Consider the following 26,893-nt stretch of genomic DNA (forward strand, 5'->3'; position numbering starts at 1 on the left):
GTAATCGTGTGGGCTGGGTGGTAGAAAAATAAACTAAACCAAAAGGTGACCAACAGTTTGTTTGGTGTGTGCAGAATGACACACACTTTTCATTGCAGACCATCACGGTGTCAAAGTTGGTCATCACCTCTTGAGTGTTTGTCTGTCTCTTCCGAGAACACGAGCGGCGGGTTAATAAAGAAGACACTCGATCGTGTTTGAAAGGAAGCCGCTTTTACGCGCTCGTACTCAAACTCGCATGGTGTACGAAAACGCAGACGGAAATCGACAGAGAAGAACTAACGCCGACATTTGGCCATGGCCAAAATGAGTGTCTTATCGTTGCATTCTAATTTTGTCAATCTTGAAAAGGCAAAATTTAATAGTGGAAAATAGATTAAAAGTGACAATTTAGTATAATATATCAGTGGCTGGTTTCACAATGATCATTTTTTTTGCTTTGTCCATCTTCAGCAGAAAAGATGAGGTAATCGTCGGGTGTTCTGCGCCAGGAGGTTGATGCCACCGTCTCGCCAGGGTGACCGTCCTCCTTGGGGGACCGCCGCAGGTCCGATGTCGGAGCTGTCCTTGCAGCAGTGCAGCAGGCCGCTGTGCCTGTCCGTCTACATCATTACTTTCGTGCTGGGCTTCCCAGCCAACGTGCTGGCCTTCTCCACCTTCTGCAGCAAAGTCCGCCACAAGGCCACCCCCATTGACATCCTGCTCCTCAACCTGACCATTTCGGATCTCCTCTTCCTGCTCTTCCTGCCCTTCAAGATGCATGAGGCGTTGAACAACAAGATGTGGAAAATGCCCGAGCAACTATGCTCGCTGTCGGGTTTCATCTTCTACATGACCATCTACAACAGCACTTTCTTCCTGACGGCCATCAGCGTGGAGCGCTACCTGGGCGTGGCCTTCCCCATCCAGCACAGCCTGAAACGCCGGCCGCTCTACGCCGTGGCCGCCAGCGTCTTCTTCTGGATCTTCTCCTTCAGCCACCTGAGCATCGTCTACATCGTGCCGTTCATCGGCATTGACAAGGAGCAGGTCAAAGCCACGGCGGACCCCAACGGCACCACTACGGCTCCAAAAGAAGTATGCTACGATAACTTCACTGACGCCCAGCTGAAGGTGCTCCTGCCGGTTCGTCTGGAGCTGTGCCTGGTTCTCTTCTGCATCCCCTTCCTAATCTGCAGCTTCTGCTACATCAACTTCATCCGGATCCTGTCGCGGTTACAACACATCGACCGACGGAGGCGCCTGCGGGCCATCGGCATGGCGCTGGGCACGCTGCTGGTTTTCGCTGTGTGCTTCGGGCCCTACAACGTGTCCCACGTGGTGGGCTTCGTCACCTGGCGGAACCCCACGTGGCGGGACGAGGCCCTGCTGTGCAGCACCTTCAACGCCTGCCTGGACCCGCTCATCTTTTACTTCTCATCATCCGCTGTGCGGGGTACGGTGGGAAACGTAATGGAGGGGGCCAGGGCTCACCTGAGCCGGTGTCTGCCTCGCAGCCCCCCGTGGAAGCAAGCTACGGACGATAAGGAGAGCAAACAAGACCAGATCAATGCAAGCTAATGGCCTGCTTTATGTCTTTAATGCCGGCAGCGGCAGGAAATTAATGTCATGTTTGTTTGTCGCACGTGAGGTGTCTGTTCGGGACTGTTGTGACGCTGCGTGTCACTTCCCCAAAGAACCGCCGCCTGTCATGATGAGCAAACAAGCCGCCATTGTGTCACAAGGCGCTCCAACAGCGACATGTGGACAAAGACACCATTAAAACTAATTTATTATTATTATTAATTTCTTAATAATTATTATTATTAATTTATTGACGTTATCAATTTAGATCAATAAGCAGAGTTAGTAAGGCTATCCTCATTTTTTGTAATGCCTGGTATGATGCAGACTTGGAGCATGTTTGCTGCCTGCTGCTGGCCAACTCTCCAAGACCGGACGTCATTAATAGTCCAACATTCATGTTTTTGTGAGTCCTTATGTGCAACTATGACTCACCATTTATTCAAGGGCTCGACATTCTTGGTATTATTATCAGTACCATTAACTCTTATCTGAGTGGCCTAATTTCTTTTTCCTGAAACAATGCGTCATGGCAATGCAGCCATCGTTGTGCGTGTGTGCCGGCGTATTCAAGCGAATGAGCAAAATTTGCCAGCAACACAAAGCAAAGCAGAAAGAGGCTGTATTTTGTTGACGTCTTTATGCTATTAAACGCGCAAGATTGCACTCCACTTTTCGGCCCCAGCGAATATGAAGGTATTTCTATTTGTATTTGACAAATGCTCAACTGCCCGCAGTCGTTATGTTTAGTTTTTTTTTTTCCTCCTTCAGCTTCCTGGAAAACGCGCCTTGCGTCATTGTTGACATTTTTTGCTCCAACAATGACAACAGGCTGGATGGAGCAGCGATAAGAAATCTGATCTCTTTATTATACGTACAAGGTCTTTTTTTTTTCTTTTTTCTTTTCAAGCCTTACGTAAGGCTTGAAAAAAAAAAAAAAACATGGTCGCTAAAAAATACTTACTTTACTCATTACTTATCCATGGTAAATTTTTAATAAAAAAAAAAGAAAAAACTTCCTATACAAGGGTCGGGTTTTGGATAGAAGATAGGGTTATGGTTAAATTTAGGATTAAGTTTAACTTTTGGGGTTTAGGGCAGAATACAGGGCTTGGTCTTTATGGGTTATTTGGGGTTAGTTTCAAACTACTAATTACGGTTTCAAAATAATGTTTTAAAATAGGGTCGGGCTTTCAAATCAGGGTTTCACTCGAGAATTAGGGTTTCATAATTGGGGTTTCGAAACACAGTATACATATAAAGAATTCTGCCTAGCAACAAGTGACCATGCCCAAACAAATCCTGTCAACTGTTCTCCATTCTATAAGATAGGAAAAACTGTGAGTGGTAAAGCTGTCATCATAAAGTAATGTTATGTTTTTTTTTGCCACATCACAGAAGACAGCAAAGTTTGCACAAGTCCAGCCCATAAACAGCAGGTACTTTTAAAAATCCATTCAGCCACAAAGCATCCATCAGACTAGGCGTCACTTTGGTGTAATTTCCCTACACCACAACACTTTGCGTGTCTTCTAACGGCTTGTACTATAATTACCTCGGCTTCATAATCGTGTTTTTCCCTCCCGACACAACAAACAGCAACAATACAGATTTATGCCGAGGGATACAGACCACTCGTTGTGTGCCTCAGCACGATCAAACCTCGCAGATAAGACGAGGTGGCCCACTGCAACAATGCTACCAACAGTCAAACAACGCCGGAAAAACAAAACAAAAACAGAGATAGCATCTTCTTGATGGCCGAGTTGTTTTCCCCTCATGCCATGTGGCACATAATGGCTTTATGTGGATTAGAGGAAGTGGTTTGCCAGTTCTATCAAAAGTAAGAAGTCCACTCTAAACTATCCAGATGCAATCGATCTTGAGCATTACAGCAATTTGACAGCTTGAGCCGTCGCAGCTCTCTATGAAGTTAGCCGCGGGGCAAGCCGTCACAACGGTTGACGTCGACTGTGATGAAGATGACACTTCATTCTGTAAGAGGCGAGGGGGCGGCCAGATTTAGTGTATCCCAGGGCGTCGTTAGCCGAGCGTCGGGCCGGCGGATCGACCCCGCAGGAGGGAAAATATGAGGTGGGAGATCAGCTGAGTGCTTGGGAGAACAAGCGGCGGACACCACATTCATCACAGGTTGACTCCACAAGGAAGTCGCGCAACTCAGACCTGGATCACTGGCAAGTGATGACATCATAAGCAGGTGTTCCTTTGAAGAGCTACTAACCATCATTATTGATGATGATCAGGGTTGACCCTGACTGAACCTACGATGGGCCTGTTGAACCCAAACCATGACTGGACTGACGGTTACACGATCATCCCACAAAAGGCTCAAGCTTAACTGACAGTATCTGCTGCGTAAATCCTCACTTAGTGTTGATTTTGTTGTTGAATGTCATTTAAAAAATCTCCCGTCAGTTCTACAAGCAACATTTCGACTGAGGTTGACTGACGAGGAAAATAGCAGGAGTGGGCCGCCAACTCGCAAGGAGCAGAGTAATGATGAGAGGTGGGCGACAAAATGATGACGAGGGGGAGGGCGCGGTGGCGGTGACACGACTCCCTTGCGTTTCCCGTCAGAGAGAAGCCAGACTCGACGCCATCTGCAGCTGTCAAAGCAACGCTCATTACATATTCACTGCTAATTGTAGTTGTTTGGTGTTATCTGATTACACACTTACTGCTGCCAAGGCGAACGCGTTCGCGCCGCACTTTCCAAGGATTGTGTGACGCTAAGTCATTAGCAGCAAACGTTCAAGTAGCGGGAACAAGATGATGTGCAAAAGCAATTACTTTGTGGAATAAGGGAAATAATTGAGCTTTTATCAACATAAAACTTTTTGGCAATACAACGGTTATGTTTTGGTGTGACATTTCAAGTGTAGCATGTAAGATAATGAAATATGTCGCTTACCTGCGTGTAATCGATCGATGTGATGATCGTTTTTTGGCACGCCCCCCACTCCAAAAAAAAAAGGTGGTGGGTTCAATACTCATGTCCCAGAGTCCTTGAGCAAGACACTGAGCACTGAGGTTTGTTCCTCTCCCGGTAAGGCCTGGTTCATAGCAAGATCAGTTTAGTTTTTAGTTCCATGCCTTCTTCAGGGTGTTTTCACCAAGTGTAGCATATGTTGAACAGGTTCCCCCCTCTCCAAGTAAAGTTACAGGGGATACTTATTCTAATATGACACTAAGTCAACCCGTAAGAATAAGTGCCCTCTCCCATTTTCAGAATCCTAGCCATCAACTGTTTCTAGCCAATGGTCTTTCCTCATGACTTTTTGACACTTCATAGTGTGGCTTGCTTAGAGAGCAGTGCTTCTCAATTATTTTCTGTGGGGGTTAGGGTTAGGACTAGAGTTAGGGTTAGAGCTGGGGCTAGGTTTAGAGCTAGAGTTAGGGTTAGAGCTATGGTTAGGGTTAGAGCTAGGGTTAGGGTTAAGGCTAGGATTAGGGTTAGAGCTGGAGCTAGGGTTAGGGTTAGAGCTAGGGTTAAGGTTAGAGCTAGGTTTAGGGTAGAGGTTAGACTAGGGTCTTTTGATCGGATCGTTCACTCACGAGCAAACACTACAGTCAATGACGCGTTCACACCCAGTGAGTGACTGTTGCCAAAGAAAAGCATGTTCCCATGTGGTGTCACACGCCCCCCCCCCCCCCCTATTTGAGAAGCATTGTAACCTCGAAGGTGGTAGGTTCAATCCTTGAGCTTGGGGATAACCACAAAGTGTCCTTGAGCAAGACACTGACCTTAACTTTGTCAAGTCAGTTTTCTACTTTCCTTTATGCTTCCTTGCCTTATAGGCTGCAATTTATAATTTGGTTTTAACTCGACAAACAAGATAAAGTTTTAAGATTAGAAGATTGTGCTTTGCAATGAATGTTCAGTTATTAGGCCTACTTATTTCCCTTGGGTTAACATTAATTAGCTAACAGAATATTCATATCTGAAGCTAGTTTTACCGATGATCATTTGCTATTGTAACTATATTTTGTGATAACTGTATTTTGTGTCATAACTGAAAGTGTGCCAAGTATAGAATTTCGGGATATGTTATAATCGTCCTTCCTTCCTAGAAAGACAGATTGTCATTTATGACATTTATTGTATTATTATTTATCACATCATTTCAGATATTATGATATTGATATTAATGATATTTAGCCTGTAAAATCATGTTTATTTAAATGTATAATTCATGGAGGGATGTTTTGTATAAGAGTTACATTGTGGTATATCAATCTCAGTTGCTCTTCTAAGATTTTGGCGCATATACTGTTTTAAAGAAAAATGTCTATGCAAAATAAAATGGTTTTTTGTTGTTGTTGTTTTTTAACGGAGGGGGAAATAGTCTCGCCCAACTCAATGTAGAACCGCCACTGTGTGTACGGACCGCGTATATGCCGTTCTTTGCTATCTAGCTGAGTGTGTGCTAATGCAGTCATTAGCGGCGCTAATGGCAGAGCGGGGCCTTAATAGACTCATAACATTGACTACGCCCATGAGGGATGAACGAGCCTGAAGATATTTGGTAAACATTGGACAATTAAGCTAATGTACGCCATTCTTAGGCTCTTGATAAAGAAGAGCGCTGGCGCCATCACTCATAAATAAAACAGTAGTACTTTTGCTAATGCTAATGCACAACTTCCAAGAAGAAAATACATCAAGCTTCTAAGCAGTGAGAGTAAGAGTGAATGAGTAAGGGGCGACAAAAATAGCTGCAAAAAAATTCATTTGTCATTTTTCTTTCTGCTGTTTGGCGAGTGCGCATGCGTTCCGGGGGGGACCGATCGATGCGCAATCAGGGGAGCCTCGTATCAGGTGTGATGAATTATGCTCTCTCGTTTTACGAGCGCTCTTGCGGGCGCATGATCAATTGGGCGTGCGCAGCCACCGCGCCGTTCCCGAAAGCCGTTCGGTCAGAGGTATTAAGAGGTTGCACATGTGCAGCCGGATGAGAAGAACACTCAAAGCGCTGTAATTATTCGACTACTTCGTGGAAACAATCCTAAGAAATCCTCTGGGGAAAAAAAATAGAGCGGATAAACATAGAAATGAATTCACATTCAAGCGTCTGAAAGGGGAAAACAAACAGAAGCGGCCTTGGAATCCAATTCAAAAGGACCTTGGAGTTGGGCGACATCAACGCTTGCTCATCAGCATATGCACCGCAGACGTCTCATTAGCGTTAGCCCGCTCTTGATCTGGAGGATCCTTATTTATACACGCAAAATAGGCCACATTGTGTTTATTATTCATATGATATGGTGTCAAAACGCCACAGCACACTTCCATCTGACTATTTCCAAAGTCCTTGTGAGAGGCTCAGATCTGTGGAATACTTCAGACCAGGACTAGATCATGGATAGTTTGTGCGAGATTTGATGCAATTTAATTATTTATTTTATATTTAGCGTCATGTTACGCTGGTATGACAATCAGCACTATTTAAATGTTACGTTGCGTAACCCTGTAACGCAGTGCTTCTCAAATAGTGGGGCACGCCCCCCTTGCTATACCTGGGGGGGCGCGTGTGACCCTAGGGAACAGGCTTTTTTTTTTGGCAGTACTAGAATAAAGTGTAATTGCGCATCTACTACAGCAGGGGGCAGTGGCGCTCTCATTGTTACTTTTGTCACGTTTGCGACAGTGCAACATTTTACGACTTACAAGACAAGTTAGGATAGTCACGGTGGGGAGGGGGGGGGGGCGCGAATAGTTTTCTTCTTGCTAGGGGGGGGGCGTAACAGAAAATAATTGAGAAGCACTGCTGTAACAGAATCGTTTCATCGTGTCCTGTGGAGAAAAATGGCCACCCATTTCCTTAATCTCTCACTCCCCAAACACTACGACCCATGACAAAGCCAACAACTTTTAATATCATTTTTTCTTGTTAAAATCCATCCATACAACGTACATTAACGTGCTTTTGTTTTGCCAGTAATCCCCCCCACCACCCCCACCGCACATTGAGGAATATGTTTTTTCTCTGCATTTCTTTACCAGTTTTTCCATTATCAATAACACGTTACATAGACACAAATGTAGCGTGATTTAATAAAAATGAAATAAAATCAGCAGTGTGGCAAAGTGGTACTTTTTGTTTTTAGTCTTTTTTTTTTAACAACATGCACAAATGGTGAATTTCAACGTTTTCAGCAAGTCTTCCACCAACTTCACAGCATACAGTCAATACAACAACTGATGGGTCAGGTTTTTTGGAAGGGGTGGGGGGCGAGGGCAGGGGGCGGGGTTATTGCTGCTCGGACACATTCATACAGCTGCTGCGGTACTTTCTAAATACTTTTTTTTTTCTCCATTCGTGGTAATTACGTTTCATCCACCATACAACACCACATGGACGGCAAATTATTACATGGTTTATTTCCCCATTGACAAAAAATGCTCAGACAAGTGGACACATACGTACGCTGTATATGATGAGCTGAGTGGTACAAATGATGATAATCATTATAATTCCTTGGACTGTATTTTCAAAAACCAAAATAGGAAAACTTTACACCTTTTTTGTCCCCCCCCCTTATTCAGTGTGTGTGTTGTGTGTGAGACATCTCAAAGTATAAAAAAAATGAACACCTCCACCTAAATTCCCACCCACTCCCCCAACAAATGACCCATTATCACCATCATATTTTTTTGTCCTCTTCTGACACGGAATTACTATTCATAGGTATTCAAATACATATTAACATCATCAGCATTGGTAGTAGTAGCAACACCAATAAAGAAAAAAGAGCGAGGTCAAATCGACACAGATGGTGGTGGAGGGGGAGGGGAGGGGAGGGGGTGATGGATGGAGTCACAACAGGGCTAACATGCTATCAACAAGCAACAAAGCCGTGGTGGCGGCCGCTCAATTGCCCCTGCATATATTTACATTGGGCAGTGGGATGGATGGATAGATGGATGGATGGGGAGAAACAGGGTGAAGGGGTGAAAAGGACCGGGTGGTGGCATGGGAGGGGGGGAAACAAGATGTCCGCCGCCGCCGCCGCCAAGCCCCGCCCAGGCCTTTTTATTTTTGTGTACATTTTGACATCATTCATTGCAGGTTCAACTGCTGCACGGTTGGATATGGGAAAGAAAGCCTTACGTTTCACTATACAGAGTGAGAATGTTTAGGATTAGTTGGGCTCAAAAGTTTACGTATGCACATTAGCGACGTTTAGAGATGATTTGATCGACCAACATTCAAACAGACAATTTTGTGTGGACAATTCTATTTTCCCAGCGTGTGTCAACAAGGCCAGACCACCAACAGGCGACATTAGTTTGTTGTTACTCTTCTAATATGTATTGGCCCAATTCAGGTGACTTTTTTTTTTTTTATTTTGTTTTGAAACTCCTTACTTAACACAATTGAAAGTAACAGAAGTGGAAATTTAAGCTTGAATTTTGCATACATGTGAAATCTAGCCATGTAGCCTTTTTGCGAGCATGTTGACACAAAATACATTACAGGGATTCAACAACAAATGAATTTGAATTTAAATCTAAATGTTTTTTTTTTTCTATACAAATTCATCTTTATCTCATTGGTCGATCTGCTCAACAAATCACTGACCGCCCCGAATGACTAACATTCAAACCGATGATGCGTATATGTAAACTTTTGACCACCACTGTCTGTGTATGTGTGTATATTTGTGTGTGTGTGTGTAGCCTTAAACGGGTCACATTACCATACATGTCCACTATAATAGCACAGCTGTTCTATAAGGCAGACTTTGTAGGTCAGTCATTAGTACATCGATACATGTTACATCCCTTTTCATATTACAGCCACTTTCCTCACTGCTCACAATAATTATGTTTCAAATCTGCAAGGCATTGTGGGAGACGCACAGATGACGCTGGGAGTGTGTTTTGTAGGGGGGTGGGCGAGTTGGGGTCTCCACTTTGATGCAATGATTCAATGCATATTCTTTTTGTTCACAGTGATGGGTTCGTTAATTAAAGAATTCAATTCCTTTCGGTCGAGGGGTAGAGGGGTGGGGATGGGATGGGGGTTGTTGTCGGGGTGGGCGTTCTACTCCGTTTTTGGTGCTGGGAGAGGTTGTTTCCAATTGTTACACCTTCAGCAGGATGGCGGCAGAAAGAGAGATCCAAACGCTGAGGGCGACGCTTAAGCCCGATTGTAGACCAGTCGCTCGACCTTGTATGGCCCCTGGTCCTTGAAGACCAAAGTCAAACACAGAAGGAAAGAGAGAAAATATTTGTAAATCTCAAAGGGCAACAGGAACAATAACCTTGGTATGCTGCATAATGTTCTACGACTTTAAAGAAAAAAAAAGCTGCAAATTGCTCGCGACATCCAGTTCACGCGCGAATAATGCCTGACATTTCCGAGTACAAATACATCACAAAAATATATTTTTATTTTAAACTGAATTATTTTAAGTCATTTTGTTTATTTCTATCATGTATGTTGGAGTTCATCATAACTTGTGAGAGGAGCATGCCCATAACCAAACATGCGCTTATTAATGACAACCTTACAAACTGACCAGAAATAATTCCTAATTAAAAAGAACACCCACGACGCACGTTAGGAACATCTTCCGAGTACGCCAGAGGAGGCATAGCGCTGCTTAACTTGGCTCGCCTCAACATACTTGCAACAACTGCTAATTAACCTCCTTGATTCTCACGATGTGCCCATCAGGCAAGCTCGCAGACCACGCGGATGGAGGAGCGCGATAACACGACGCCGGTGATGTCATTTGCGGCGGGCCTAAGTCAACTCTTAATACCAAGCCTCCATTACAGAGCTCTTCAGAAAAATTCAATAACAGCACGCAGCTGGATCGTATACATCATCTGCTGCTCCTGACTTAATATGACCTTAGTGATGACATCACTGATATTTTTTGAGTACAGAACTATACAACCATACACTGTACAATGCGCTCTTATGATGGCTAGAGCAGATTTGAATGGAAAGGAGGGGGAGGATGATGGAGAGATTGGCTGACACTAGTGGGAAAGCGGGAGCTGCAAGATGGATGAGCCTGACAGGAGAGTGAGTCATTGAAGGGGCACCTGCTGGGATCACGCTGAAAGAGGAAGAAAGACGGCCGGAGATGAAGGACTCGCTCACCACGCTAATACCGAACGCGGACGGGTGGAGTTGACGGGGGGGATGGAGGGGAAAGAAGATTGGGCCAGAGAAATATGACCTCTAATCGGTGCGGGGAGACATAATAAGGGAGTGAGAGGAGTGAAACCCCCCCCACAAACGTACGGAAGAGCAGCATGCTGGCGTTGGAGGTCCCCAGACGGTTGGTGGCGAAGCAGGTGTAGTTGCCAAAGTGCTTCTCTGTAACGTTGGTGAAGAGCAGAAGCGAGCGCGTTTTCTCATTTTTGATCCGCAGGGTGTTGTCGCTCTCCACGGGCCTGGCAGAACAAAAAAAAAGAGAAAAAAAAAAGGGAATATGGAGAAATTCAACAAATTATTTGGCCCATACATTTTTTTTATCATTATTCTATACTATGGGGTTGTGTTTTACAAAGTCACAGAGAGCTACAGTAAAAGAATCAAAACCCCACAAAACTTTCTTTTTCTAAATTTATATGGGTAATTTTAAAAATGGTCCCAAAAAAAGTTGCCTTCACACTAAAAGGTTTAACAACGGCCACAGTTTGACCCTAAAATCAATAATTTCTGTTTACCTTGTAACCTTTTGAAGAAAAAAAAAATCCAAAATCTAAAGTAGAAGAGTTGATAGATTTTTGCCAGAATTACTGGGCAGAAGAGCAACGCGGTGACCTTGGCCCAGTTGTGCACAAAATGTCCTGCTCACCTCATTGTTTCACGCTGTTGGCCATTAGCCACAACCTTTGTCATCATTAGTGTGTGTGAATTGTTGCCTTACGCTCCAAAGAACCTTTGAGAGGCCACTGGCACCTTTTACCTATAAAACTTTGTGCCCATTGAGGAGGACAAGAAATTCCTGCAAAACCATCAATGTTCGCTTTTCAAACTGAAGCTGGGGAATATTTCTTCATTTTCTCGTTTCAGTAAATTATATTATTCCTCAAGAGGGAAGCAATTGACATTTTGAGAAGGGTTAATCCAATAAAAAACAATTTAGGATTTATTTTATTTGTATGGCGAAATTTATTATTTCAGGTTTTTTTTTTTTAACAATTTTGACTTTTATTTTCCGGTGACCTAATCTCACCTGTGATCATCCCGGTACCACTCGAAGGAGGCGGGGGGCACGGCCATGGCTTCGCAACGCAGGATGGCCGTCTTCCCCAAGTGTGCGGGCATGTTCTTCATGTCAGTAATGGTGGGCGGGTCTTGTGGGGGCGGAAAACAAACAAACAAAAAAAGCAGACAAAGCTTGGAGTCATGTGATTGGATGACAATGGTCCGACGAGGGGAGGGCGTACTCACAGTTGACCGTGACTTTGACCTTGCGCTGATTAGGCGGGGCCACGCCGTTGTGGGTGATACACTCGTAGTCCTCGGCCTGCTGGCGCTTGATCTCCGTGATGTCCAGGAACTCGCCCTCGCTTACAAGACCGTCTAGTAGCCACACGTGGAACACAGACACAGAAAAATGGTGGTACTTCTGTCGACATACGGATGAGAATATTGATTGATTTCTTAAAAACATATTTTACTGCTCATTGAAATGTTAGTTGCCAAATTAAACAAAACAAATATGTTGTATATTTAAAAAAAGCTCAATTGTGTTTAGGAGAGTCCGCTTTAACTTCATGCTAACAAACAATACAAATTGTCATTGACATGCTAACGGTTAGCATCACCAGTGTGGTTTGACATTTTAAATTTTGACAAATTCCCGGTAGCCTCAACAACCGAATGATGTCAGTCTTGCTCAAGGATGGTGATGAAAGGGGCGTGGCTTAGCAAGTGATATGCGCGATCACAAAACTCATTAAAGAGGAGCAACCTACAGAACGAAATGTCGTATGTCATCTACGACAAGGAAATCCTGCTTCTGAATTGTCGCTGTCAATCAGCAAAACACACAGGCGGATTCCTCGGTACACACACACGCACACACAAATCCACGCTAAACGGCGCTTTTATTCACGTCAGAGATTATCACGCCGCCTTTAATTGAAGATTAGAGACGGCAGGATTATTCGCGCCGGTGCCGAGCGGGAGAAGACGATTTGGGGGACACGCGGCAAAGGAAGGCGAGGCTTTCGGTGCTGCCTGACAGGCTCGGTGCGGTGCTGATCACTGGTTGCATTAGTCACGACGACGTGGCGCTTGTGTGTGACATCACTGGCGACAGAAGCGGGAGGAAAGACGGATTTGGGGCACACATGCTGAGAAACCGCAGTCGGGGAGGGGGAAAGGGGGATGTGAGGAATACATAATGGGTCATACAAGAGGATGAAACACATATATGATTATATGAAACCCGGAAAAGATGATCTTGGGACCAAGAATCTAACTTCTGATACCATTTGTCTGAGTTTTGATTTTCGTGTGCCCTCACTCCAGATCTGAGCGAAGGACTTTTTGCGTTAGCCTTTGGTGGCTCTGAGTCCCACTATTGTATGGTGTTCCACAGGGCTCAATTTGGGGGCCCCTGCAGTTTTCATTCGTTAACTTCTGGGGCCATTTGTCATCGAACGTTAAATCAAATGTGCTGATAGTCATCATTGAATTCTAATCTTCTAATGAAAAGGAAAAATATTGGGTTGAATTCAACAATCCAATGGGTCCTTCAGATTGAGCAGCAACTGGCCTTGGGGCTATATCCTACTTCTGACGGTATTTGTCAGGGAACTCTGCGGCGTATTTGAAAGCCTGAAAGACTTTAACCTGAAGGTCGATCAACAATCCTACATTTCCTTCAGAAGAGGCTAAACATGCCACTCGTGACAGTGTGTGTCACCGATTCTCTAAGGAAGAGCAAAAACCCTTAACCCCAATTTGACCCTGCACCTACTGGGCTGGAAATAAAATCTTGCAAAAAGTCTCCCCAGAAGAGAAGCTGTTGAAACTGCAAAGAGGGCGACAAGTAATGATGATGATATCTGACTGCAGCCAGCAGGCAGGCACCGCTACAATGCTGGATAAAAATACAACTCCATCAAGCACTTAGGAGCTTTGGAAGGAGCTTGACTCCTGACCACCTGGAGAGGAGGCGGCGAGGATGAAAGTGAAAGGAGGTTTGCCGAGGTTCGGCAATACACAGCGTTTTCCGGCACTTTGAGCCAGTGAAGATCACTTGAGCTCTCAGCACCTCTTGTCTTTCACATTCCGCTAACAAAGCAGAGAGCCGAAAAGTATTGAAGTAGATTGTCATTGAAACAGATGTTTTTGGAATGAAGGCAAAAACTCAAACTAGGCTACGGGGTCGCCATCATAAAAGTCTTCATCATCCAAACATTTACTCTCCTAACTTCAGCATTCTCATCTTTTTAATCAGAACAATCAACAGTTTCACTTCTATGACAAAGTGTACGTTAAAGGCATTGAGTCGCCCTTTTTGTCAAGGACGTTGATGGACTCGCCTGCTCGTCTTCCTCACGAAGACACTTTGCTACGTTCTGCTCGAGTGCACCCATTTTTCAAAAACTGCTTTGTTTTTTGCCTGCGCTCACGGGGGCCGCCAATCTCCTCGACGGGACGAGCGAATCTCGCGCCGGCAAAACGCTCATCGGCTATCAGCGACATGCATTCCTTCTTGTGCCCATTTTAAGTGATGGCGTGTCAAGTGATAAGCTGTAGAAAGAGAGAGACCTCATCTACGCATGCAGGTCAGGGATGCCTTAGATGAGATCTTTGTGTTTGATGACCAAAATTTTCTCCCAAAACTTTAGGAACCCCTGATGTACACTAGCGGATCCATACACAGCCTGCCTGTTGTTTTTCAATGAAGCCACTGAATAATAGCAAGTGATGTCTGGTAGTTCTTTGCTGTCTCTCCGGGCATGTCCACCCTTCTTTCGCCTTCACTAGCCCCTCTAGTCATAGGCAATTGATGCTTGGTTGCAGACACTCTATCGGAATAGCAATGCGTTCGCTATCTCCAGAGAGCTGATGGGTTGGGGGGGGGGGGGGCGTGGGAGTCGGTGAGGGGGACGGCAAGAAGGGAGGAAGATTATTGCTGACAGAGGAGAAATGCCATGGGCCTGCAGGCGGGGACAAATGTTCGCCGCCTGTGAGCGTGTACGTGTGTGTGTGTGTGTGTGTGTGTATGCACGAGTGCGTCAAAGGGAATGTGTGCAAGAATGTATAAGATTCTCCAGAAGTTGGACACAGCCAGCTATGCTGACCAATGGACATCATGTAATATCTATGAATATTCTTCAATAAACAACATCAAACAATGCATAAATAAAATGAGCAAAAGAATTCTGGAAAAAAAACGTAGTAGTGAGAGGCTAAACCTCATGAATAGTTTTTCCATTCATTTCATTGGGAAACACAATTTGAGATGAATGTTTTGATGAGTGAGTGTACTCATGGAAGCAATTGAACTCAAGGCAAAATTTTGATGCAAAAAAAACTGCTCGAAGCAAGTCGGGATCCAACGCAAAACTGTTCGGTGACGTGCAAACAATGCTTCGCTTTGACAGATTGAATTTTTTTCGCAGGGAATTTGCTACGTTCCAAAGGAACTTAAGTGCTGACATTTGCAGTGAGCATCATCGGCAGGGAATCTATGTGCGAGCAGCAGAGGACGGTAGGTTGCGCATCCTTTGCCCTAAGAGTCTAATTACACCGAGTTCAGTGGTTGTACACACTGACCTATTTACTACGGCTTGTCCCAGTGATCTACAGTGCACCGCTGCTCTCGCTGCATCTCATCCGCTGCTGGTGCGGAATTAAAAGCAGGCTTTGCTCAAAACTTTTCTTTTTCTCCTCAGCTCTGAGGCAAATGGCTAATTATCGCACTTGATAAAATGTTAGACGAGTCCAAGAAAATAAGCCTCGCCTTCTCGTGGACTCGCACGCACGTCGTAACGATGGAGCGGAAGACTGACTGCATGCAAAAAAAAAAATAAAGAAATAAAACAGGATGAGAATTGACCAAAAATAAGAAAAGTTGGGAATAAAATGCAACAAATAGTAAATCTAATCTAAATAAAGTCATCACAAACTCAGATCACGGCAATGTATCATTTTCAACTATCACTTTTTTTGTTGAACTGCAACAAAAAGTAAATCTAATCAAAATAAGGTCATCAAAAACCCAGCTCATGGCAATGTATTTATTTCAACCATCACTTTTTTTTGGTTGAATTTATTTGGTGAACATCTGGCCTTTGTTTTCACTATTGTAAATGTTCTAACTTTCACTCCTCAAATATCAAAACTCAGGCTCTGCACTCCACAGGCTGCCATTCTGTATATGTGACACTCTTGATGAACAAGATTTAACAAGACGTCGTTGGCGGTGGTAAAAATAGACTTGAAATGACGGTGCAACAAAGGCCGGTGCTATATTTTATTGCACTGAACAGATGACAGCAAAGCATCATTACAGCTGAAAGAGGTTCTGTGATGCTAACTCAGCGACCAACATTAATGACGACAGACCAAAGAGGCATTACATTCAGTCCTGATGAAATGTAATCAGACTGCACATACCGACCACCCAGAATCATGGAAGTTGGGGCTGGTGGGTGGGTGGGGGCTAGAAATAGCCTCCTATGAAGCTCCAAAAGTGGCGGTTAGCGTCATTTGGCAGCACCACGCCGCTTGACGTGGGACCCCCAATGAAGACAGATGCCGATGATTACGGGAGGCGCGACGGGGATAATCACGGCTAATGAGCGGTTATTTGAGACAAAACACCAGGACGCGGGTAAAATACAACACAGCCGATTTTAAAGATGCAAGAAGCCAGACTTAGCAGCTGCCTTTTAAGGATGATGACACCGGATGAAGAGCCGAATGCTGATTGAGGCTTAATGCCGGAACTGCCGTAAAAAAAAAAAAAAAAAATGAAAGAGACGAGGAAAAGAATAAAAAGGTACATACATTTCTGGTCCTTCCAGGTGACGGTTGGCTCGGGCCGACCCACGGCCAGACAGAAGAGGTTGACGTTCTCGCCCTCGTTCACAGACACCTCTGTGGAGATGTTGACGATTCTGGCCGGCACTGTGAAAATATAAATCCATATTTTACGAGACAAAACAAAAACCACCATCACCGTACGCAGTTACAATCCCAAGTACAAACTAGAATGAGAATCGAAAACCGGTTTGTAGGGAGCGTACGGATTCGGTGTCAATAGGACAAACCATCGCCGCATGCTAACATTTTGTAGTTTTTCTACAAAGACTTGCTCAAGAGTGTCAATTTCTTCTTGATCCAGTGACCGGGCAACAACAAACCCGATTAACTGCCGCAGAGCGTTCAGCACCTCGGCTCATACTTAAATTGATAACGAGACGGCCCTTGAATTTAAACGGGCCATTATCATTGTTTTTAATGAGCTTGGCTCCAGCCATTGCTCTCGTTTCGCTTGCCGACGGCGGCGGCGGCGGCGCAATAAACACGCACTACAGTTGCAGCACTCAGCAATACAAACACATAAATATAAATGTATGGATGTCGTGCGCGTATGTTGGTCCATGCAACATTTGGAGCCTCCAGACAAGACTGTTTGCTTGCTTGGCTGCAGTTGGCTAAAAGCGCTTCAGTCAGCAGCTCTCTGCCACCTGTCAGCCACAAACACATCCTGTTCTTTTAGGGTGATTATGATTTTCTTCTAAGCTGTTAGTATAAGAATTCTGTTGATTTCAATGGAGAACAGATGCACGGTGAGTTTTTAGTTAGCTTAGCTCAGCTTAGCGGAGAGTGAGTCAAATCAGTAAATGTTTTTTTCCCCACTCGTGTCGATACGAATTCTCAGTTCAGACTTAGTGAAAAACGAGGACCAAATTGGTTTTCAGCGTTATCTGGATACCAGAAGGGGTCTAAACATTTTTCAGAACGAGAGTAACGTGTAATGAGCTGACAATAAGAAGTGTTTAGTCAAGGGTCCTAATTAATTATGACGATGATACAGAGCAGAATGTGTGGCTTCAGATACAAAATGTCTGGCTTGGTCTTTAAAGGATATACAGTCGATGCTTGGAGGAGCCGAGTTCAAATGTCAGCTCGCTTTCCTTTCTCGCCGCTAATCAGCAATCACTGCGCCTTCTGCGGCACTTTTCCGAGCAGATGCCGTCAAGCCTCCGCACGCCTGTCAGCTCGCGTCTAATCTGTCTGACTTCCCAAATCAAGACAAACAAGTCGACAGATTCTGCAGCGGGGAAGTGAGAAAATGCTCTCATCCGTCCACTTTGTCAGCCACCACCTGCGCTTTTGGCTTATATTTACCTTTGCCGCTGAGCGCGAGTCGTAATGAAGCGCCGATTCATTCATACGTATGACTTTGCTCGCATGCTTAATTGCCACGTGGGTTTGTTGGTTGTTGATCGTGCATTTAGCCGTGATTTAACAGGAAAAGGCACATTGGTTCACCCATAAAAAACTGCTGATTGCTTCCGCGGTGTCAGGCGTCAATCGCGGCCAACAAATGGAACGCGTCATTAAGTCATTTAGCAGATGTGACGGTTGGGAGCAGAAATCAGAGCGAGGGTGACCTTGATCTAGAACTGGGAGCGGGAGATCGGAATATTTTTCACCTTGAGGGTGAGAAACTGAAACCATGGTAGAATAGCCACAATAAAAAATACCGTATTTTCCAGACTATAAGGCGCACCGGACTATAAGGCGCACCTTCAATGAATGGCTCATTTTAAAACGTTGTCCTTATATAAGGCGCACCGGTCTATAAGGCGCACCATTCATGCATCATGTCAGATTTTTAATCCAAATCAAATCATTCTCCATTTTATCTTTTTTATTTCAACTTCAGACGCAACAAATTACTTTATAATCACAAAATAATGATCCATAGTCTTTTTGATTCATGATTCATAGTCTTCAGCGGGCCACTTATGATTGATTTCATGACACAATGCTTGGGGACAGTTTAAATTCAGGAATTTAGTCCATATATAAGGTGCACCGGACTATAAAGCGCACTGTCAGCTTTTGAGAAAATTTTAGGTTTTTAGGTGCGCCTTATAGTCCGGAAAATACGGGAATCCAATTTGCTAGGACTTCAAACTAGTGGCAGAGTAACAAATAAGTCATGCTAGCAACGTCGCAGTTGTGGCTAACATCGGATTGTTAACAGTGCTAATGCTAGCTTGGCATTGCTAGCACTTCTGTTTAAGTGAAACTCAAGATGCGTTCTTTGTTGTGACTGTCACAACTATGCACGTTCATCATTGTGAGTTTGTTCTAGTAATATCTCACCAAAACCCCAGAAAAACTGAAAATTGTGACCCATCAAACTCTGCAAGAAAAAAAATCCATCATTCTGACCTTGCACGATGAGGTAGACATGGGCGATGCGCGGTTTGTTGTTTGCCTGGAAGGTGCACGTGTAGGGCCCCTCGTCGCTTACTTGCACCTTCTCGATGTGGACTGAGAAGTCGCTGTTGTTGCTATTGACCAGCGTGACGCGCTTGTCCAGTGACCACTTGTCAGTGCCCGTGAACAGAATGTTGGAACGGTTCAGCCAGGCCTTGTGCGTCACCTCCTCATTGATCTGACACCTGCCGGGACAAAGGGCGGAAGCAGACCAATAGGGACAGTGATTTCCAAACGGTGTGGATGTGGTCATATTACTATTATCGTTATAATTATTACCCCTATTAGTATATTAGTATTATGAATGTAATTGCATATCCACAACAGTAGGTGGCAATGGAACATTCCGCTATTTTAAGGATGATTATTGGACGGTTAAAAAAAAAAAATCAATGTAAAACAAATCCAAAATGAAGTTTAAAAGAAAGTCGATCATATAGTATGAACTGATGTTTCTTTCAAGTCTGCGCTTGAGCAGATTTTCAGCTTTCAGGATTTCTTGTTACGTTACATTGCTACATTCTCATGTTTCTCGAATGTGACCGTTTTTTTTTCTTTCCCCTGGCTGTTTTTGGATCGCCTTGACTTGTCAGCCATGCCAGCTCCCTCGTGTGCGTAGTTTCTCATCTGCTCTTGCCTGCCTTCTTCCCACCTCTGCCTCGCTCTTTGTTTGTTCAATCTTGTCAAGCCTTTTTTCTCTCCTGCGTCATCTTCTCGTTAACCAAACACAAGAATTCACTATGCGGCCTTGAGTTGTTCTCCGCTTTGCGTCGGCGGCCGTGCGTTCCAACCGACGACGACACTGACACACGTCCACTGCATCCCCCCCTCGAGTGTTTTCACGCAAAAAGTGTTCGTGTTGACTTAGAAAAGAAGAAAAAAAAGATCCTTGAATAGTACATGATTTCAAAGAAAAAAAAGATGATCCTTGAATAGCACATGATTCTCGTTGTGCCGCCTCTGCTCGCCTATTCACAAGCGTCCTCATGCAACACTGATGAGTAACGTTCTGTCAGTGATCGTCAACTGGCGGCCCGTGGGCTGAATCTGGCCCTCCATAAGGTCCAATTCGGCCTATGACTGAATTTCATAATCGTCCGACCCCCAAGTTGACTGTCTTTGGCCACCAGGGGCAGTATAATACATACACACTATACAGAAAACTGCTGACTAAATGTACAAACGTAGTGGTATAATATTCGTATAATAAAGGTGCTTTTAAAAAAGCATTTATAATATAGGTGCATTTAAAAAAAGCATTTAGTTTATATATACCTTGGAATGCATTTGCAAGTACCTTCAAAACTATTTGTAAGTACTTTGGAACTTACAGTTCCGCACTTCTGTAGTAATGGACTAGCAACATGAAAAAAATTAAATAAATCCCAATCCCATACCACACCCCACCAAAAAAAAAAAACTTCCTTCAACATAAATAGTGTCTAAGCTGACATTTGTCGCGCAGATGCACAGACAAGGTTCGGTGCAAGTAATTCTGTTATAAAAATGACAAAATCTGTGTACAAACGACGTATTAATCTAATTTTAAACTTAATCACGTCTGCTGCTGCTGCTGCTTCTTCTGCTGCCGCAGCACTCGGAGCCCGGAGGAAATCAGAAGCGTAATAACATCAAATGTGGCTTCGTCTTAATGGGCCGCATCAAACGGCATCGTCTGGAGCGAAACAGAACAAAAAAAAACCCGACTTAAGCCACATGGGCAAAAAAAAAAAAAAGTGATTTACACTCAAGTGGAAGTTTATTTATAAAGTGCTTTTGTATTTTGTTGTCAGCCGGCGGCTGTCCGGCGAGTACGTGCACACTTTTGATTACCAAATAGGTGGTTTTATTGCCGCTCGTGAAGTCATAAAGACCTGATGAGAAATGCTACACTGGGAGTCATTTGCGTCTAAGAATACTTTCCTAACCGTCTGCCCTCCAATGGCATGCAGGGGGGGGAAAAAAATGAAGCAACAAATAAGTAAACGTTGCTGACCCAAATAGCGAGAGATGTTCAACTTCCTTCAACCTCAACCTGACTGTGTAACAAAAGCAGACGCACCAAAAATATTTTTAATGTGTCTCCGGAGAGGAACTGCAAGGTTGTAAACAGAAAAAAAAAAAAACAGGTGACATCGATTGTTTTAAAAAAAAAAAAAAGACCTCAAGGTGAGCAGGACTCCAGGAAATTCAATAGATTAAGAGCATCTTCGGGCTACCACGAACGAGGGCGGATAAATTTTTGCGTTCAAGCCAATATTGATTCTGAGGGGCTTCGGGATAATACTTACAGTTGCCACTGTCCTTTTGGGGATTCTTGTGACATGATTATTGTTTAAAGATCTGAACCAGAGACAGTGATCCGGTTGCATTTGGTGTGACAGGTGTGTGTGTGTGTGTAAAGAAAGACAAACAGGTTTTTCAAACGTAATTAGCAGGCGCAGGTGCAGAGGATCTCGACTCACCTCAAAGTGACGTTCTCGCCTTCTAGAACCGTAATGTTGTCCGGCAGGTGCCCAAATTCTGCTCCGTGCACACTGGAGCCTGCCAAGAACAGACGAGGAGAGAGTCCCGTGAGAATTAAACGACAGCAACAGACGGGCGGGCAGATGTTCGTGCGACCGATGAGCGAGCGTAAGAAAAAGGCTGATGGCATCGAGGTGGTCTGAAAAAGCTGCGCTGTACGTGCTGTGCCGGTAGGTGGCAAAGTCCAATTTTCAATTTTGGTAGGTTTTAGCAAGAATTGTGAAAATTGATGAACAAGATTTGCTTTCGCAGGTCATATAAAAGGGCCAGATTTGACCCCCGGGCCTGAGTTTGATGAGTATCCACTGTGAACCAAAACTGTCAACTCAAGTAAATGAACCCCCCAAACTCAACTGTTCCGTAAGCGCTTCCTTAAATTAGGCTCTCTGCTCCCATTCTGCCTTCTCATTTCTGCATGTCAAAATAATGAATACACTCAAGAAAATGTGTAAAAAAAATAAAAAGGCACCATGTCGCCGTTGACCCTCCTTGTGCCCGCCGGAATAATCATTTTTGCTTCCACGTGACCTCTCTGCATTCTGCCAGGATGTTCGTTGAACATCACTGATAATGAGCCCGAGGAAAAGGATTCATGCAGAGGTGCCGGACCGTGAAATGAAGCGACGGTAACAGAAGGAACACACACAAACACACACACTCAATTGGACAAGAAGAAGCACTGACACATCCCGAGAGCCATTTGTTAAAAAGGAAATGTGATTTGTGCTGGACATTCGGGTGGAGCAAAAAAAGGTAATTTTTCCCTAACTTGGCAGAAGTGCAAATAAAGATAAACAAAGATCTGCTTTTCATGCCTGTCTGCCACTCCAGGTTTGTTTTCTCCAAGCCTGACAGCCCCACCCAAAGCAATGAGCTCAACTAGCTAGCAAACGCTGACCTCAATATACCAGCCGCTTGGAGTTTTCATCAATTCATCTTCATAAAAGAAGGAGAAAGCTGGCGTGTTTCGGAGCCGTCGAACATTTGCGGTCCATTGCGGAGCGACGCGTTTTCTTTCTTGGCGTGGTCGTTCCGCTAAGCGGACGGGAATTGAAGTCAAATACCGACGCGTTTATCATTTCATCAAGACAAATGATGCTGTGCGTGGAGGTGACAGGAAACGCACAGGTGTGCTAGCCCGCCATTTTATTCAAGAGCGTTCATTCAAATGCTAACGCTGAATGCTAATGACCTAGTTCGCTTGTTTCCTTGATAGCCTTTTTAGGGCCTGCTATGCCAACACTGAAAAAAAGTTCTCAAAGTGTCAAGAACTTACACTTTAGTGTTTTAGTCTTCAAAAAATCTGTCGGAAACACCACAAGATGTTTCTATTTCATTACATTTGAGTTTTCACGTAAAAGTTTGAAGTTTTCGACTGATGGAAACATCGAAACACTAGATCCTTCCACTTCAGTCATATTCAATGTTAGCGTTTTAGTTTTTTTTTTTTTTTTTTTTATTGAAACATAGTGACATGGTATTTTACTTTAAAAAAAAAATCCTCCTTGACATTGAAAAAAATCAGTGGAAGCTAAAAAAAAAAAAAGCCTAAACCACACTGCCAACTACTGGCCTGGCATGCTTACCGCAACAATTTCAATCCATTTTCATTAAACTATTCCAGAATAAATTTTGACTAGGACCCACCCTAAAAATTACACCAGCAATCCATACTGGTTCCAAAAGGATTTCCAAAAGTGTGACAAACTTTGCTTTAATTATGATTTCCTTTGTTTGGGGGTGCCAAATGGTTACGCTCCATCCCCGCCCGCCGGGCTCTGAGAGTCGTGGGTCCTTTTCATGAGCTACACAGCCCGCTTTATTTGGGTTAATTCTATTCGCTTCAAGAGGTGGGGGCTCGGATACGGCTGTGACACGCTTTCAGATAGCCTACATACCAAGACGGGAAAGGAACGGGGCTTTTCCCCTCCTGTCGCCGCGCACACACACACACACACACACACGCACATTTGGATTGCATGAGTGACACATGCACAGCGAGGTTACATAGAGGCGAGGTGCTATTCCCCATTTCCCTACTCAATTGCTATTTTCACAGCTCGATTGGCACCCAGCATGCCAAAACCTGCACGATGCTCCCACAACACAACAACCAGGTCAACACACGCATACACACAAACCCAAAAACACTCACACACAATGTGTTGCATGTTCGTCACGCTCGGATCGGTGAGCCAAAGCAGCAGGGATGAGTCTCCTTCACAGTGGCAGCATCAACAACACTTTGTTTCATATATTTAGGGAAGACAGGAGGTGCAATACAGAGGCAGAATGCTACCATTAAGTTTTGCCACTCAAAATCCATTTAGGTCTTGTTGAAAAAGAAGTATTGGCTTAAACCTTCTGTCACTATTCCATTTTTTTGAAAGCCACTTAATGCCATTGTTTTGATGGGAGCGGCTTGTCGTTTTCCCTGCTATTTTTTTTGTCCATCTTACAAGTAATGCGGTGAGTTGATAAAAAGGTTGTACGTACAAAAAAAAATAAAAAAATAAAGGAAACTCGCCAGGCTTTATCATTTCAACCAACAAGGTTTGCTTAAGAATTGGATCAAAATGTACCCTTTCCAAGAAAATTAATCTAATGGGCCATTTGGTGGCACAAAATAGCCTGGCCCGGTTGCTATTCTCTCTTGTCCTTGCTATGACCTGCTCTCTTGTCTCTTTGTGACCACCTGCCTCCATTTGTCTGCCCGCTAGGTCATTCTTAGTGAGGATAACATTTAAAGGACATTGAGGGATTACACGTGCATTTGGTGCAACACATTTGAGGATAACCTTTTTCGGGTGATAGTGCAGGTTTATACGCAGACTTTCAGGTAATAGCCTTCAACGGGGACATTTTGCGTGTCGGTGTGTGCGCGCGTCGTGCAAGCGGCACGGAAGCGGGCGTCTATTATGTGATTTGTATTCTCTTGACTTTTACATGCGCTGTGTTTGTAATTGCACTCGCTAGCGGCAGACACTTGTGAGCGGTGCTCTATTGAGCTGTGCGACTTTAGCCCCTGCGTCTTCCTTTGTGCTGCTCATCTATTTTGCATTGCCCTTGACAATCACACTCACTCACACACAATAAAGAAGAGGATGATTTCCTCTGAATGCACGATCGGATTTCAGATGGGGAAACAGAGAAGGCCGTAATAATAAAATAAAAAAACATGACAATCATGCATTTTAATGCAAGCTGAAATGGCTTTTACAGGCGTGTCCGGAAAACTAAAGTTGCAGCAAATGAAGGAGGATGACAGGACATGAAAGAGGATGGAGAACAAGTGCACCAAATCTGAGTCGTATTTCAGATCTTGACAGTTATCAGCAAAGATTTGGCAGTTAACTTCCTGCATCACTCACAACAGCAGGAAATGAACGGACAGAAAATTGTGACACCCACGCACAATCTGAATGCGGAGAATGAGATCCCGCAGAGCTCAGAATGCAGTGGTCACACATTTAGAACTTGTTGATGTGGATTTGAATCTGGATTGAATTTGGTCCGTGTCAACATGTGGTCCTGAATCTAGCCTGACTTTGGAAAAAAAATAAATAAAAAAAATCACCAATCGTATCATGGCAGAATTGAATCTGGATTGGAGTCTTATTCAATATCTAGGATGAATGACACAAAAAACATAGCTCCAGATTTTCTTCTCTAGTGGACTTTGAGCTGTATTTTGTCATGTGATCGCAAGTCTCGGCTACAAAAACTACATCAAATCAGTGTTGATTTTGTCGTCAACACAGCAGCGAGCAGCGCGCCCATGCGCCCGCATAATTAAGAGCGGCGTGCTGCAGCCAATTAAATATTTACACAGGCACCCCGATGATACAAGGAGGAGGCACGAGGATTATCAGACGGGAGAAGCCGCGGCCAGGAGGCGAGGTGTTGGAGAGGTGCAGGATTAAACATTAACCGGCACCGATATCCCGTCTCTTGCTCGTGTCATCCCATTAACTCTTCCCAGACGCTGCTGCGTCCACTCGCTAATCCACGCCGTATATATTTGCTAGTGGAATCTGGAAGATAGTAAAGGTGTTCTTATTTTCAAAATGAAGCAATGATGTCATTAAATATTAATGGTGGGGAGTCAAAACATAAAATTGTCAGAAAAATAAAAGTATCGTCGAGCGAGCGAGCGGACAAAATGTACTCTCCGTCGCATTTGTTGGCCACCATTCCGCCTGAAGGGAAATCTGACACTTGTCAGAGAGTGAAGGAGTTGTTTGGATTCTATCTGCTGAGGTTGACTTCCTCCCCTCCCGGACCACAAATGTTTGTTCTTCCCGGGAGAGAGGTGGATGCACACAAATGCGCCTTGTTTGTGTCATCCGTGAGACCTCAGCATTCAGAGCAACGTGACAGCCCATCCACTTCCATCCCAGACGTGCACCTAAGCGGTCAGACTCTCCCTCTGGGGGCTCTCGACTCCTCCCGACAAAGGTGCAGCCGAATCGGAATTTGCTGCATACGCAATCGAGGTGCTTCACCCTTTGCTAGTTGTTTTACCGTTTTTTTTTCCATGTATAATGCGCAAAATTTAACTAATTTATTGTCCTAAAATCTGGGGTGCGCATTATACATGGGTAAAAAAAAAGAAATTATTTATTTTTTAATCCGGATATGATACGGAGGCCGGCATTACAGATGCGCTTTCTTCTCTGCTGTTCACTTCAAACACGCTCCATACGAACACAATGCTCTCGTATCAGACGCTTGCTCGATCACCTGCTTGTTTGCTACACAAATCCGAAACATTTCTTCGCTATCGAGTTTGCCGGCGCATGCCCAGTGATACTGACCGGCAGAATAACATCCGGTTGTTCCCAAAGATGATCTTTTTTCTGAAATTATTTTACGTTTACGGACTTAAGTGGGAGTCAAAATTTGGGTGCGTATTATACATGGGTACAGGCTTTTTTCCAGCATCAACATGCCATTTTTAGGGTGCGTATTATACATGGGGGCGCATTATACATGGAAAAAAACGGTAATCACACTCTTGATTTACCAAGGTCGGGTGGACGATGAATTAAATTCCAATCGACATTGCAATGTAGTACAACCGAAAAAAACAATATTTCTGTCGGGGATGTATTTTCCATGAAAAACGGTGGCCTACATAATTCAATGCCCTGTCACAAAATGAGCACTTTTGATATCGTTGATCGAATCAGCCTGCCGATGAATCGGTCGGGCCCCAATTTTTTAGGAAGATTTCCATCTGTCTTTTTTTCTTGCTGCATCCTTACTGCTGTTTCTCCTCCTCCTTTCTTCACTCATTCCATCCTTACCTTTATTCTTGGCTACCCTCT

At 44.1% G+C, this 26,893-nt stretch overlaps 2 protein-coding genes across 5 annotated transcripts in view; one reads left to right on the plus strand and one right to left on the minus strand.

The window, feature by feature from the left end:
- The first annotated feature begins 498 nt into the window (after window positions 1–498).
- Window positions 499–2,229, plus strand: LOC133161485 (free fatty acid receptor 2). The gene has a single exon (XM_061290034.1). It carries the CDS (start codon window positions 499–501, stop codon window positions 1,558–1,560), a length of 1,062 nt encoding a protein of 353 aa, XP_061146018.1. The 3' UTR covers window positions 1,561–2,229.
- A 5,713-nt stretch (window positions 2,230–7,942) lies between these two features.
- The window catches only part of iglon5 (IgLON family member 5), a 94,265-nt gene continuing 75,314 nt past the window's right edge, over window positions 7,943–26,893 (minus strand). For all 4 annotated transcript variants that reach the window (XM_061290031.1, XM_061290029.1, XM_061290030.1 and 1 more), the window contains 7 exons: window positions 21,503–21,581; window positions 18,990–19,222; window positions 16,587–16,706; window positions 12,006–12,137; window positions 11,788–11,908; window positions 10,848–10,999; window positions 7,943–9,776 (listed from right to left, as the gene is read on the minus strand). In XM_061290031.1, coding sequence (XP_061146015.1) covers window positions 9,673–9,776; window positions 10,848–10,999; window positions 11,788–11,908; window positions 12,006–12,137; window positions 16,587–16,706; window positions 18,990–19,222; window positions 21,503–21,581 — 941 coding nt within the window. In that variant the 3' untranslated portion in view covers window positions 7,943–9,672. The remainder of the gene's footprint in view (window positions 9,777–10,847; window positions 11,000–11,787; window positions 11,909–12,005; window positions 12,138–16,586; window positions 16,707–18,989; window positions 19,223–21,502; window positions 21,582–26,893) is intronic.

Source organism: Syngnathus typhle, linkage group LG10 (genome assembly GCF_033458585.1).
Source record: "Syngnathus typhle isolate RoL2023-S1 ecotype Sweden linkage group LG10, RoL_Styp_1.0, whole genome shotgun sequence".
Lineage (NCBI taxonomy): Eukaryota > Metazoa > Chordata > Actinopteri > Syngnathiformes > Syngnathidae > Syngnathus > Syngnathus typhle.